General features: G+C 47.4%; 1 protein-coding gene across 14 annotated transcripts in view; it reads left to right on the top strand.

Moving 5' to 3' along the window:
- Positions 1 to 15,763, top strand: part of SLC35E2B (solute carrier family 35 member E2B) — a 47,042-nt gene that overhangs the window by 21,838 nt on the left and 9,441 nt on the right. For 7 of the 14 annotated variants that reach the window (XM_016191034.2, XM_060199871.1, XM_016191033.2 and 4 more), the window contains 5 exons: positions 3,397 to 3,802; positions 3,918 to 4,053; positions 4,453 to 4,580; positions 10,994 to 11,114; positions 14,088 to 14,141. In XM_016191034.2, the coding sequence (XP_016046520.1) occupies positions 3,484 to 3,802; positions 3,918 to 4,053; positions 4,453 to 4,580; positions 10,994 to 11,114; positions 14,088 to 14,141 (758 nt within the window). In that variant the 5' untranslated portion in view covers positions 3,397 to 3,483. Of the gene's footprint in view, positions 1 to 126; positions 323 to 605; positions 691 to 2,164; positions 2,222 to 3,292; positions 3,803 to 3,917; positions 4,054 to 4,452; positions 4,581 to 10,993; positions 11,115 to 14,087; positions 14,142 to 15,763 lie in introns of those variants that run through there. The other 7 variants (XM_060199869.1, XM_060199867.1, XM_060199870.1 and 4 more) reach the window with 5 other exon arrangements.

Below are 15,763 nucleotides of genomic sequence, written 5' to 3'. Positions count from 1 at the left end.
CACCTTTCATCTCAAATCCCTTGACTTTGGCTACCCTGGCTCATTTATCTGCATGACTATCCTTGCTGGCTGTGATCCGGTTTTCCCTCCCTCCCACCTTTTCCTGGCTCCTGATCTTTGATCTTTGTCCCTTTTGGCTGAGGTCTGTGGCCCTGGATTTTGGAAACTTCTCCATAGAGATCTGTTTCTCCTGTTGGTGACCCACACCAGTGGCCTAATCTCCGCACTGCTTGTGGGGGGTTCTTGGAGCCCCAACATCTTCCCATACCCCGAGTTGAAGACTTCTGGGAGTCCCTCGTGTGCCCTCAGGATGAGGCCCCTGGTGAGACTTACCTCTGCAAGACTGCCCAGTCCCCCTTCCTTCCTTTCTCAGTTTCCTGTCTGCCTGATCGAGACCAGTCACTGTGCAAGGCCTCTTCCTGCTAGCTACTTTCTGTGCTCAGGTCTGTCCCTGCCTGCTGCCACCTGGCAGCTGGGGAATTTGCTCCTGATCTCCTATCTGGGCCCCTTTCTTCCTTGGTTTCTGCCTCCTCTGCGGGCTTAGCCCAGCCTAGCACCTAAGGGTCTCCTTGGCATTTCACATATCCCCCATCCCCATCCTCCAGGTACCCCTCCAGGACTGGCTGACCTAATTCCTGACTCAGAATAACAAGCCACCAGATAAAGTTGTGCTGGAATTTTGTGGGAAAGGTAAACAGATGTGCTTGGCCTGTAGTCTTGAAGTTGCCTGCCTTCCACACCACACCCTAGAACCCCACTGGGTTTGACTAGACATGGAGGCCCTGTCACCCTCTCAGCCATTACTCTGCCTCATGGCTGCTGCATGTCCCTGGAGGGCGAGGGTCTCCCACCTATGCACTGACTGGAGCAAGGGCTCTGAGTGGCTACGGGGAGGAGGTATCCCTGCTACACTGGCCTCTGGGGCCCCAACACTTCTTGTCCCCTTGTTTTGGAAGAGGAGGACAAGCCCAGAACTGCATCAGACTCAGCAGGACAGGCAGGTAGCCTGGCTCTAGGGGCAAGTGCTGGCTCTCACCTGCTGCCAGTGTTGCCCACACCCTGGTACATGGTTCAGCTGAGATCACAGTCCCTTGGAAAGCCGAGGTCTGGCTGTGACAGTGAACCAGCTAGTATGTCCATTTATGAGCTTGAGTTGCTAAGACTTTAAATGTGACCTGGCATAGCCCAGGAGATAAGACAATGTAGACAGCGTTGGACTCTCATGCATATGGTCCCAAGTTCTATCTCAGGCATTGGATATTCCAGAGGAATGCTGTGCTTCTCTCTTTCCTCTTTTCTCTCCAATTAGTAAAAATAAACAAATAATAACCTGGCAACAAGCCCAGACCTGTGCCTCAGGCACTTTGTGACCTTCTCATCCTCATGTTCCTGTCTCCAGGAGATCCTGACTAGAAAGGCTTATTCTCATTTTCAGGGCACTCATGTGTGTATTTCCCATACAATGTGGTGTTGGCCATATGTAACAATGTTCTGTGGGGTCATGTAGGTGTCCTTGTGACTTGTAGCCAAGAATCTTCATGTGAGAGTTTATTTGTTTATTTATTTTATTCCCTTTTGTTGCCCTTGTTTTATTGTTGTAGTTATTGTTGTTGTTATTGATGTCATTGTTGTTGGATAGAACAGAGAAAAACAGAGAGAGGAGGGGAAGACAGAGATGGGGAGAGAAAGACGTAAAAGTTTTTTATGCCTCTAAATTTCTCTTTTGCTATAGTTAGGTTGTATTTTGATTTGTGTTACTGTTTTTTGTTTTGTTTTTTGCCACCAGGGTTATTGCTGGGGCTCAGTGCCTCCATGATGAGTCCACCACTTCTGCTGGCCTTTTTTTTTTTCTCCTTGATCTTTGATAGAACAGAGGGAAGAGTTAGAGAGAAGAAGAGACAGACACTGGGTAGCGCAGCGGGTTAAGCGCAGGTGGCGCAAAGCACAAGGACCGGCGTGAGGATCCCGGTTTGAGCGTCCAGCTCCCCACCTGCAGGGGAGTCTCTTCACAGATGGTGAAGCAGGTCTGCAGGTGTCTATCTTTCTGTCCCCCTCTCTGTCTTCCCCTCCTCTCTCCATTTCTCTCTGTCCTGTCCAACAGTGATGACATCAATAACAACAATAAGAAAACAAGGGCAACAAAAGGGAATAAATAAATAAATATTTTAAAAAAGAAGAAGAGAGAGACACCTACAGTACTGCTTCACCACTGCTGAAGCAGGTGGGTATGGGGAGCTTGAACCTGTGTCCTTGCACATGGTAAGGTGTGCACTTAACTAGATGTGCCCCTGCAGCAGATTTAAGGTGTCTGTGATGGAAGGCCACTCACTTCCTGGACTGCTGTCCTCAGGGACTGACCTGCTGTCTGGATCTTGTCCCTTTCTACTGTGGGTAGCTGATCACAGCCCAACAGTCATTGACAGTGATGCTGAGAACCCTTATGTTTGGCCACGGAACTGGACATCTGGGCAGAGGGCTTCAGCGCAGGGGACTAATGTTTGGCCACACTTGGGAGTCAGCCTAGGAGCCAGAGATCCTTATGAAGCTAAGCTGGGTGCACACACCTGCCTGGTGGTCTCACTGGAAAGTCCAGTGGATGGACACTGAATGCTGAGAGGGGCTGGGGTGGGTGTGCAGGGCTCTGACAAATCCTGTGGGGGAGGGGGGAAGTTGGCAGGCTGGCCCCCAGAATTGGGGAATAAAAGCACTAGGTGGTCTGGATCCTGAAAGTTTGTGGGTGGGTGGGACAGTGGCAGCATACGGAATAGAAGGGAAGGGGCAGATGGGTGGAAAAATTCTAGCAGGCTTTGCTTAAGGATTAGGTGTCGGAGGAGAAGTGGAAGTGGCAGAGGCCTTTGGTTTCACCAATCTAGCTGGAGAAATAAAGCCAGATTCCATATATGCCACTGAAGTTATTTTCAGTTGGTGATCAGAACGTCTAAGGACCTTAATCGGTGCACTACCTCAGCTTTTTAATTTATTTATTTAATTTTATTTTTTTCAGATAAAGGCAGAGAGAGAGTGAAAGAGTCCACAGCACCGAAGCTTTCTTCAGCGCAGTGGGGGCCAGGCTCGAATCAGGTTCATGTCCATGGCAAAGCAGCACGTTATCCAAGTGAGCTATTTCACTGTCCCATATCTCCTTGTCTTTTTTTTTTTAATTTTTAAAATTTATTTTTATTGTTGGATAGAGGCAGAGAGAAATTGAGAGGGGAAGGGGAGATAGAGAGGGAGAGAGACAGAGAAACACTTGTAGCCCTACGTCACCACTTGTGAAACTTTCCCCCTGTAGGTGGGGACCAGGGGCTTGAACCTGTGTCCTTGTGCACTGTAATGTGTGTGCTTAACCAGATGTGCCACCACCTGGCCCCACATCTCCTTGTCTTGACTCTGCAGCCTGTACCGCCCAGGAGCCCCAGCCTCCTCCCTTAAGACCTGCCACCTGGAGGGCAGTGGGCCCATGCTGTCAATTCAGGCCGTGGCATGGCGTCAGCAAAGCCCCTGGTGCTGGAGGAGCTGGCACCCAGCCCAGAGGAGAAACCCAGAACAAAGCCACTCCTCCCATGGACCTCGCTCTTTGGCCACCACAGCGAGAAGCTCACCCTGGCCCAGAGTGACAGCATGGCCGAGGAGAGTGTGCTGACTATCACCATCACCGAGACCACAGTCATTGAGGCGGACCTGGGCGTGTGGAGCCCCCGTGCCCTACTCTACCTCACCCTGTGGTTCTTCTTCAGCTTCTGCACACTCTTCCTCAACAAGTACATCCTTTCCTTGCTGGAGGGGGAACCCAGCATGCTGGGTAGGTTGAGCTGCGGGTGGGGTCCTGCCTGCTAGAGGCGGGCAGGGACCAGGACGCCTGGTAGGATGGGTGAATGGGCCTCTGACTGTCTCCTGCCGGCTTTGCACCCCTACAGGTGCCGTGCAGATGTTGTCCACCACGTTTATTGGCTGCATTAAGATCTTCGTGCCCTGCTGTTTGTACCAGCACAAAGCCAGACTTTCGTACCCACCCAATTTCATCATGACCATGCTGTTTGTGGGGCTGATGAGGTCAGGAGCTATTTCCCTGGGTTGCACTCGGGCTAGAAACTCTTCCCTGTCACTGTGTGGGAGAATGGCAGGCGGGGGATTTCAGGACCAGTGGGTATGTAGGGCTTGATGCCACATTGGCTTAGATTCTTTCCAGAATAGCCAAGGAGCTCAGTGATACCCCATGCTCCTCTAATGAGGTGCTTATGTTTTGAGACACTACAGAGACCTGGAGCAGGATGAGGGCAGGGGAGGCCAGACCTACTGCCATCTGATTCAGCTGCCTGAGGCTGCATGGTAGTGTGGTAGAGTTGCAGATGGCCAATCCCCTGTGATAGAGACAGACCCCTAGTGATGTGGGTGGACAGAGCTCCTGGGATACCTGTGGATGAACCTGATGGTGCTCTTGTTCATTTCCAGGTTTGCCACTGTGGTCTTGGGTCTGGTCAGCCTGAAAAACGTTGCAGTGTCCTTTGCCGAGACTGTGAAGAGCTCTGCTCCCATTTTCACTGTCATTATGTCACGCATGATCCTTGGGGAGTATACAGGTAAGCTCCTGCTCCTGCCCACCCCCTTGTCCCCTCACCACCTATGCCCAGGTGTGGGCAGCTCTGAACAGTCAGAACTCTTGGGTTTGCCAACAGGTCCCCTTGGTCATTTCCTTATGTCTCCAACTTGCCTCTCCTGCCTCCATGCCCCCACAGTATGGTGGGGTGGCACAGCAGTGGCAAGAGTGGAGGCGAAGGGGAAGGAGTAACAGGCAGGTGACTTGAGCTAACTTGAGGACTTGCTCAGGGGTCTCCTTTCCTCCATGCCTGAGGCACAGCAGAGGACTCACTCCCAGAACCTTGGGCTTGCTGGGAAGGTAGCTGATATGACAAAGACAGGGGTTACATGCAGCATGTCTCCGCACTCTCAACATCAACAGGCTGTTTCCAAACTTCATCTTGGTCTGCCCCATACCAGCCTTTTAAGAAACAGCAAGGGAGTCTGGCGGTAGTGCTGCGGGTTAAGCACACATGGCACAAAGCACAAGGACCAGCATAAGGATCCCGGTTCCAGCCTCTGGCTCCCCTCCTGCAGGGGTGTCGCTTCACAGGCGGTGAAGGAGGTTTGCAGGTGTCTATCTTTCTCCCCTCCTCTCTGTCTTCCCCTCCTCTCTCCATTTCTCTCTGTCCTATCCAACAACGATGACATCAATAACTATAATAATAATTACAACAATAAAACAACAAGGGCAACAAAAAGGAAATAAATATTTTTTTTAAAAAGTGATAGTGGGCGGAGGTAGATAGCATAATGGTTATGCAAAGAGACTTTCATGCCTGAGGCCCAAAGCCCCAGGTTCAATTTCCCACAAAACCTTAAGTCAGAGAGCTAAGGAGTGTTCTGGTTGAAAGGTAGAAAGAGGTACCATGTTTGATCCCCATAAGCCAGAGCTGAACAGTGCTCTGGTTAAAATAAACAAACAAAAAAAAGCAAAGAACTCTTTGGGTGGTGGCGTACTTGGTCAAGTGCACATGTTACAATGTACAAGGACCCAGGTTCGAGCCCTTAGTCCCCACCTGCTTCAAGAGTGGTAGGTCTGCAGGTGTCTCTCTGTCTCTCTTCTTTATCTTTCCCTTCCCTCTGGATTTCTAGCTGTCTCCATCCAATAAATAAACATAAAGTTGATTTAAAATTTTTTTTTAAAAGGGAGTAGGGCAGTGGCACAGTGGGTTAAGCGCATGTGGCGCAGAGCACAAGGACCGGCAGAAGGATCCCGGTCCCCACCTGCAGGAGAGTCGCTTTACAAGTGGTGAAACAGGTCTGCAGGTGTCCGTCCCCGTCTTCCCCATCTCTCTCCATTTCTCTCTGTCCTATCCAATGATGACATCAATTAACCACAACGTTAAACAACAAGAGCAACAAAAGGGAAAATAAATAAATATTTTTTTAAAAGTTTAAAAAAAAGTTTTTTTTTTTTTTTTTTTGCTCATCTCTGGCTTATGGTGGTGCAGGGGATTGAACATGGGACTTTGGAGCCTCAGGCATGAAAGTCTATTTGCATAACCATTATACTATCTACCCCTGCCCGAAAGAGTATCTTTTGAAAGATTTTTTTTTTTTTTTGCATTGTGTGTAGATTAGTGATTACCTCAACCTTCTTTCTGAACCTTGGGTATATCTACTTGCTTGTATCCCTTAATAAATGAGTATCCATGAGGCTTCTCCCAGAACTGGTGGTGTGCTTCCTTTCTCTCCTTACACTTCACCGTCTTCACCAGGGCCCCCCTTAGGACTCTCAGGGGCTGCCCTGGTCTCCTGGGACAACCTGCATCCCCTCCTTACTGTCACCCCCCAACAATAACCACCATAGTTCTCACAAAGTCTTAGAAACACTTTGGCTACTTTTTACTTCTTTAAGTTCATGTGCTTCAGTTTTCTATGTTTCCTATACAAGTAAATCCATATGGTAGCTGTCTTTCACTTCCTTGCTATTTATTTTATTTTATTTTTATTTTTTTAAGATTTTATTTATTTATTCATGAGAAATGATAGGAGAGAGAGAAAGAACCAGATATCACTCTGGTATATGCACGGCTGGGGATTGAACTCGGGACCTCATGTTTAAGAGTTCAAAGCCTTACCCATTGCGCCACCTCCCAGACCACAAAGATATTTATTTAATGAGAGAGATACAAGGAGACAGAGATTGAAGGAAAAAGCAGGTAGTTATAGGCTATAACTCAGTGGGGGAAGGTTTGGGGTATCCATTAACCCAAACACAGCAACACAATGCATAGTTAGATTTTTACCAACAGACTGATCATAAGCTTTACAATGTACATTTATTCGGAGGTAAATTACAGGCACTTTAGGGCAGCAGGAGAGAGGAAAAGCTGAGCAATGTTTGCTGGGGTTTAAAGTTAACACAGTAAACCATGGCTTTTAATTAAAGAAGAAAAGGGGGGGGGAGATGGCATTTGTAGAAAGGCGCCCATAGGGAGTCAGGCGATAGCGCAGTGGGTTAAGTGGACATGGCGCAAAGCGCAAGGACCAGCATAAGGATCCCGGTTTGAACCCCTGGCTCCCCACCTGCAGGGGTGTCACTTCATAGGCGGTGAAGCAGGTCTCTTTCCTCCTCTCTGTCTTCCCCTCCTCTCTCCATTTCTCTCTGTCCTGTCCAACAGTGATGACAACAACAATAACTACAACAACAATAAAAAAAAAAAGGGCAACAAAAGGGAAAATAAATATTAATAAAAAGAAAAGAAAGGTGGTCCGGGAGGTGGCGCTGTGGATAAAGCACTGGACTCTCAAGCATGAGGTCCTGAGGTCAATCCCCGGCAGCCCATGTACCAGAGTGATGTCTGGTTCTTTCTCTCTCTCCTCCTATCTTTCTCATTAATAAATAAATAAAATCTTAAAAAAAAAAAAAAAAAAAGAGGGAGCCAGGCAGTAGCGCAGCAGGTTAAGCACAGGTGGCGTGAAGCTCAAGGACCAGCATAAGGATTCCGGTTCGAGCCCCAACTCCCCATCTGCAAGGGAGTGGCTTCAAGGCGGTGAAGCAGGTCTGCAGGTGTCTGTCTTTCTCTCCCCCTCTCTGTCTTCCCCTTCTGTCTCCATTTCTCTCTGTCCTACCCAACAACGATGACATCAGTAATAAGTACAACAACAGTAAAAAAAAAAAAAAAAGAAAGAAAGAAAAGAAAAGAAAAGAAAAGAAAAGAAAAAACAAGGGAAACAAAAGGGAAAATAAATAAATTTAAAAAAAAAAAAGGAAAAAAAAAGAAAAGTGCCCATGTCCGGGGGGTCCAGCCATCATAAATTCCAGGAGGGGGGAGCACTTCTCATGACCTGAAGGGAGAGTTAGGGGTCAGATCTCATGGAAACAATGGCCTGGACATTTCAGGACAGTGGGCCCATTCTCCAATAATGAATAAATAAATTATTTAAAAAAAATAAAAGGGGGAGTCAGGTGGCAGCACAGCGGGTTAAGCACACGTGGCGCAAAGTGCAAAGACGGGCATAAGGTTCCCGGTTCAAGCCCTGGCTCTCCACCTGCAGGGGAGTCGCTTTACAGGCGGTGAAGCAGGTCTGCAGGTGTCTGTCTTTCTCTCCTCCTCTCTGTCTTCCCCTTCTCTCTCCATTTCTCTTTGTCCTATCCAACAACGACGACATCAATAATAACTACAACAATAAAACAACAAGGACAACAAAAGGGAATAAATAAATAAATATTTAAAATTTTAATTAAAAAAATAAATAAAAATGGGGGTTGGGCGGTAGAGCAGCGTCTTAAGCACACATGCCGCGAAGCTCAAGGACCGGCATAAAGATCCCAGTTCCCAGTTTGAGCCCCCGGCTCCCCACCTGCAGCGGAGTGGTCTCACAGGCGGTGAAGCAGATCTGCAGGTGTCTATCTTTCTCTTCCCCTCTCTGTCTTCCCCTCCTCTCTCCATTTCTCTCTGTCCTATCCAACAACAATGACATCAATAATAACAATAATAACCACAATAATGATTAAAAAAAAAGAAGGGCAATAAAAGGAGAAAAATGGCCTCCAGGAGCAGTGGATTCGTGGTGCAGCTACCAAGCCCCAGCAATAACCCTGGAGGAAAAAAAAAAAAGTAAATAAATAAATAAATGAAATAAATATAAATTAAAAGAGGGGGTCGGGCGGTGGCGCAGTGGGTTAATGCATGTGGCGCAAAGCGCAAGGACCGGCATAAGGATCCCGGTTCGAGCCCCGGCTCCCCACCTGCAAGGGAGTCGCTTCACAGGCGGTGAAGCAGGTCTGCAGGTGTCTATCTTTCGCTCCCCCTCTCTGTCTTCCCCTCCTCTCTCCGTTTCTCTCTGCCGTATCCAACAACGAACAACATCAACAATGGCAATAATAATAACTACAACGAGGCTACAACAACAAGGGCAACAAAAAGGGGGAAAAGATGGCCTCCAGGAGCGGTGGATTCATGGTGCAGGCACCGAGCCCAGCAATAACCCTGGAGAAAAAAAAAAAAATTAAGAGAGACAGACAGCAGCCCTGTTTCACCACTTGTAAAGTTTCTCCTCTACAGGTGCGTACCAGGGGCTTGAACCTATATCCTTGTGCATTGTAGCATGTGCACTCAACCAGATGTGCCATTACGCAGTCCCTTAGATTTTATTTTATTTATTGCATGTGAGAGAGTTTTACATAAGGCAGAAAGAAGGAGAGAGAAAAGTCAATCACCACTCTGCTACATGCAATACTGGGAATTGAACTGGGAACTTCAGCCACAAAAGAAGTTTGCCACTCGACCAGTTGAATCTTCTCCCCTGCTGCACAAAGGGCAGTATCTTAAACTGGCAATGTCAGGATAGGCTGGACTTATCTTGGAGGCACCTGTGGAGCTGGGGAAATAGGAAGTGGAGAAAGTTACTTGGGCCAAGCCATAACACTCTGTAGTGGCACATGTCTTCCCTGTGTTCCTGGCTTCCATCCCCAACATGAGAGAAGAAAAAAAATCAACATCAGAAGACCAAGTCCAAGCCTAGAAACATAGTTCCTGAAAGTCAGAAACATGAAACAAAACTATCTAGTCCCACACCAAGATGAGGCCTAACCATATGGAAAGGGTTGATTTTCAGTCACTTTTCAGCACTTTGACTTGGTTTCCTGCCATAGTAGATGAGTGAGCTAGCTGGCTCCTGATAGAAGTAGGAAATCTGGATAGAATTACACAGAAGTAGATCTGTTTGGGAGGCACTAGAGGATGATAAAGACCCCACAGGGAGTGACCCCCACCTGCTTAGAGCAAAGTCCCTCAGATGGATCTGTGACTCTCCATTCTAGGGAGCAGGAAGTGGCCTGAATCTCATCTCATTCTGTCCCCTTCGTCAGCTTGTAGCTGACAAGTATTGGGCTGGGATGCTGTCACAGTTTCTGGCCACAGGGCTTTTGTCTGGTCAATTTGCAGATGGGCCTGCACAGATAAATAGCCTATCATATGCCTTTGTGAGGAGTCATGACTTTTGAGTTGCTGTAGTTATCTTATTTATCTATTTATCCTTTCGCCAGTCCTTGCACTTTGTGCCACCTGCGCTTAACCTGCTTTGCTACCGCCTGACTCATTTATCTATTTATCATCATCATCATTTACCATAGCACTGCTCAGCTCTGGCTTATGGTGGTGCTGGGCATTGAACCTGGGACCTTAAAGCCTCAGGCATGAAAGTTTTATATAGGGAGTCGGGCGGTAGCGCAGTGGGTTAAGCGCATGTGGCGCAAAGCGCAAAGACTGGCATAAGAATCTTGGTTTGAGTGGTCCAGGAGGTGGCACAGTGGCTAAGGCACTGGACTCTCAAGCATGAGGTCCTGAGTTCGGTCCCTGGCAGCACATGTACCAGAGTGATGTCTGCTTCTTTCTCTCTCTCCCCTATCTTTCTCATAAATAAATAAAATCTTAAAAAAAAAAAAAATCTTGGTTTGAGCCCCTGGCTCCCCACCTGCAGGGGAGTCACTTCACAAGTGGTGAAGCAGGTCTTCAGGTATCTATCTTTCCCTCTCTCTGTCTTCTCCTCCTCTCTCCATTTCTCTCTGTCCTGTCCAACAACGACATCAATAATAACTACAACAATAAAACAACAAAGGCAACAAAAGGGAATAAATAAATATTCAAAAAAAAGAAAGAAAAAAGAAAAGTTTTGTATAACCATTATGTTATTTCCCCAGCCCCTAGTTGCTGTATTTTTATTAAGAACCTAGGACCAAGAGTTAGCTCACCTGGGAGAATACACACTTCAAAAACCTAGGTTTGAGGCCCTGGCCTCCACATAGTAGCACCAGAACAGGGAAGCTTTATGAGCAGTGGAGCAGTGTTGTAGTCTGTGTCCTTCCCTCTGTTTTTTTCTTTTTTTTTTCCTGTCTTTTGCCCTCTACCTTTCAAATGCAGTTGACCCCAGGGGTTTCGTGTGTCTCTTGTGCGATCCATTCCAGGCTTACTGGTCAACCTCTCCCTTGTCCCAGTCATGGGTGGGCTAGCACTGTGCACAGCCACCGAGATAAGCTTCAACGTCCTGGGGTTTTCAGCCGCGTTGTCCACCAACATCATGGACTGGTGAGTTGTGGGAGTTGGGGGCTGCAATGTCTCACACAGTGCCCACTTACTTCTTCATATGTGGGATACTTAGCTCCTGGATAATTTAGAATTATTTCCTGTGATGGTCCAGGAGTTGGCACAATGCATAAAGCATTAGACTCTCAAGCATGAGGTCCTGAGTTCAATTCCTGGCAGCACATGCACCAGAATGATGTCTGGTTCTTTCTATCTCTCCTGCTACCTTCTAATAAATAATCTTTTTAAAAAAATAAAGAAGAAGAAGAATTACTTCCTGTGGTTGTAGAGCCAGGGACCAGAAGAGAGCTCACCCATTAGTGAACACTTGGCCATGTATGAGAACCCAGGTTCTGACCCCTGGCCACCACATAGGGTCAACATGCAAAGAGTACTGTGGCATCACCCCTTTCTTTCTCTCTGTCTCCCTTCCTTTCTCTAAAAGGTAAAGAAAAATTAAAAAAAGAGGAGCCATAATTAGATAATACACAGTCTTAATTCTTTGAGAGCCAGATTGTGGTACATACAATTCTATGTGCAAGGACCCAAGGCCACTCCTACAGGGGTGAAGCTTCACGAACAGCAGAGCAATGCTTCAGGTTTCTCTCTTTCTCTGTTTATCTCCCCATTGCCTTTCAATTTCTTTTTTTTTTCTTCTCCCTTTATCGGGAGGGTTAATGGTTTACAGTCAACAGTAAAATACAGTAGTTGGTACCTGTGTAACATTTCTCAGTTTTCCACATAAGACTATAATCCCCCACCTAGGTTCTCCACCATCATGTTCCAGGTCCTGAAACCACACACACACACACACACACACACACACACACGAGTCCTTTACTTTGATTCAGCATACCTTTTCAATTCCTCTATCCAGGATAAAATTTAAAAAGAGCGTTGGGGAATGGCCACCAGGAGCAGTGCATTGTTTTTCATGCACCAAACTCCACCGATAACCCTGGTGGCAATAAAAAAAAAAAAATGAGATACTTTTATTATTTATTTTTATTTGACCTAGAGAAATTGGGAGTGGAGGGGAAAGACACCTGCAGGTTTGTTTTACTGCCTATGAAGCTTCCCCCTACAAGTGGGGACCAAGGGCTTTAACCTGGGTCCTTGTGCATATAATGTGTGCACTCAACCAGATGTACCACCACTTGCCCCTGGGTGTCCCAGCACCCATCCCTAGTAGGATGGTTGGGCTGTGCCCCACATTCAAAGAACTTTGGCTGCCGATAGGAGCTCAGCTTGGTCAACTAGCCTGGGCTTCCAGCAGGGCTGCCCAGAGCCTGTCCTTCAGGGTGGCTGGTAGCACTTCTGCTTCTCCTGCTTCTGGAAAAAGAGTAGAACACTTCCTGTGTGCCATAATTGACACTCGGCACTGGTGTTTCCCTGCCACGTCCCATCCAGCCAGGCCTCTGCTCAGCCCACTGCTTCTGAGCACAGTGCCCACTACTTCCTCTCTTCCCCTCTCCCCAGAAGCCAGTACTCCACAACTTCGCAGCACTGTCCTTTCTTTTGAGTCTCTGATGGTCCTTTAAGCAAAGACTCCCAGCATAGAGAAGGAACCCCAGCCCTCCAAAGAGTTCTATACCCACATTAGCAAGTTTCTGTCTGATCTCAACTAAGTATCTGCATTCAAACAACAAGCAAAAAGAGGCATCAGTTGGCATGGTAGCACAGCAGTTTATGTAACAGACTTCCACACCTGAGGCTCCTAGGTCCCTGGTTCAATTTACCACATCACCATAAGCCAGAGCTGACCAGGACTCTGGTTTAAAAAAAATGGGTTGGAGGGAGTCAGACGGTAGCGCAGTGGGTTAAACACACGTGGCGCAAAGTGCAAGGACCGGCATAAGGATCCTGGTTCGAGCCCCCGGCTCCCCGCCTACAGGAGAGTCACTTCACAGGTGGTGAAGCAGGTCTGCAGGTGTCTATCTTTCTCTCCCCCTCTCTGTCTTCCCCTCCTCTCTCCATTTCTTTCTATCCTATCCAACACAATGACATCAATAACAACAACAATTATAACTACAACAATAAAAAATGGGTTGGAAATATAACTCAGAGGGCAGGGGTAGATAGCATAACGGTTATACAAAGAGACTGTCATACTTGAGGCTCCAAAGTCCTAGGCTCAAACCCCTGCACTACCATAAGCCAGAGCTGAGCAGTGCTCCGTTAAATAATATATATATATTTAAAACAAAAAAGAAAGAAAGAAATGTAACTCAGTGGCAAAGCACGTTCCATGCATGTGTGAGATCCCAGGTACAATCCTTGCCACCAAAACAAGACAGAAACAAACCCTCCAGCTGGAGTCTAGAGATCACATCTAGCCACCCTCTTGGGCTTTGGGGAAAGCCAGCTTTGATGAGTATCCTAACTTGCCATGTGGCATGTTCCTGCAGTCAGTCTGTCCTGTCCAGCTATGGTCCAGCTATGGCCATGCTGTTCTACTGACTCTTCACCTTCTGGAATGGTCAGGTTTGCCTCTTGCTCCCACACATGGGTCCCTTGTGCATGGCAATTGTTGGTTTGTGGGAACTCTTGAAATCCACTCTCAAGAGGATTTCATGCAGACACAGAGTGTGGGGACTGGACCTTCTGATACCCTGGTGCCAGGTAGCCTCACACATCTTTCACTAGAGTGCTAAGGTTTTCCCACCTGGGCCAGCAAAGGAGCTCACTTGTATAGCATGATGCTTTGCCAGGTTCAATCCCAGCCCCCAATGCATTGAAGGAAGCTTTGGTGTGGTGGTCTCTCTTTCTCTCTCTTTCTCTCTCTCTCCTCCTGTCTTCTTTTCCTCTACCAAAAAAAAAAAAAAAAAAAAAGAGGAAAGAAGGTAAGGAAGAAAGGAAAGAGCAATAGGGTGAGGCATGCCACCTGTTTCCCAGTGAAGTGCCATCCTCTAGGATGGGCATGTGGTGCTCCACTTTCTAGTGCTCTGCTCTAACAAGTTCTCTTCTCTCCCCTAGTTTGCAGAATGTCTTCTCCAAAAAGCTCCTCAGCGGAGACAAGTACAGGTTCTCGTAAGTATTGGGAGTGCAGTTCTTGGGTCTGATGACCTATAGACCTGGCACCTTCCCCATGGTGCCTGAGGCTGACTTCATTATTATTATTTTTATTTTTAAGAATTTATTCATGAGAAAGATAGGAGCGGAAGAAAGAACCAGACATCACTCTGGTACATATGCTGCCAGGGATTGAACTTGGGAACTCATGGTTGAGAATCAGTGCATTATCCACGGCATCACCTCCCAGACTACACCCTGAAGCTGACTTTAAAAGTGCTTTCTTGGGGGTCGGGCAGTGGCGCAGTGGGTGAAGCGCACGTGGCACAAAGCGCAAGGACCAGCGTAAGGATCCCGGTTTGAGCCCCGGCTCCCCACCTGCAAGGGAGTCGCTTCACAGGCAGTGAAGCAGGTCTGCAGGTGTCTCTCTTTCTCTCCCCCTCTCTGTCTTCCCCTCCTCTCTCCATTTCTCTCTGTCCTATCCAACAATGAACAACATCAACAATGGCAATAATAATAACCACAACGAGGCTACAACAACAAGGGCAACAAAAAGGGGGAAAAATGGCCTCCAGGAGCGGTGGATTCATGGTGCAGGCACCGAGCCCAGCAATAACCCTGGAGGAAAAAAGAGTGCTTTCTTGGGAGTCCGGCATAGCGCAGTGGGTTAAGTGCACAAGGCGTGAAGCGCAAGGACCAGCGTAAGGGTCCCGGTTCGAGTCCCCAGCTCCCCACCTGCAGGGGAGTCGCTTCACAGGTGGTGAAGCTGGTCTGCAGGTGTCTATCTTTCTCTCCTCCTCTGTCTTCCCCTCTTTCCATTTCTCTCTGTCCTATCCAAGAATGATGACATCAACAAAAACAGCAATAATAACTACAACAACAATAAAAAACAAGGGCAACAAAAGGGAAAGTAGATAAATATAAAAAAAAGTACTTTCTCAGAGTGGGGTGTGTGTGTGTGTGTGTGCGTGTGCGTGTGTGTGTGCGCGCGCGCATGCGTGTATGTAGCTCAGGTTAAGCAAACATGGCTGGAAGCACAAGGAGTTGTGTAAGGATCCCAGTTCAATCTCCTGCCTCCCCACCTGTAGGGGGGGTTGCTTCACAAGCGGTGAAGCCGGTCTGCAAGTGCCTGTCTTTCTCTCCCCTTCTGTTTCTTCCTTATTTCGTCTCTTGATTTTTTTCTGTCCTATCCAACAATAACAACAAAAGTAACAACAAGGGCAAAAACCTGGGGAAAATAACCTCCAGGAGCAATGGATTGGTAATGCAGGCACCAAGCCCCAGGGATAACCCTGGAGGCAAAAAAAAAAAAAAGTGCTTTCGGGGGGGGGGGGGGCAGTAGCACAGTGGGTTGAATGCACATGGCATAAAGCACAGGACGGGGAAAGGATCCCTGTTCGAGTCCCTTTCTCCCCACCTACAGGGGGGGTCAATTCACAAGCAGTGAAGCAGTTCTTTTTTTTTTTTTAATTTTTTTTTAATTAATTAATTTATTTTTTTATTTATTTATTTTCCTTTTTGTTGCCCTTGTTGTTTAACATTGTTGTGGTTATTAATGTCGTTGTTGTTGGATAGGACAGAGAGAAATGGAGAGAGGAGGGTAAGACAGAGAGGAGGAGAGAAAGACAGACACCTGCAGA

Source organism: Erinaceus europaeus, chromosome 10 (genome assembly GCF_950295315.1).
Source record: "Erinaceus europaeus chromosome 10, mEriEur2.1, whole genome shotgun sequence".
Taxonomy (NCBI): Eukaryota; Metazoa; Chordata; class Mammalia; order Eulipotyphla; family Erinaceidae; genus Erinaceus; species Erinaceus europaeus.
The sequence above is the reverse complement of the archived record's forward strand: the minus strand, read 5'-3'. Positions and strand labels throughout refer to the sequence as shown.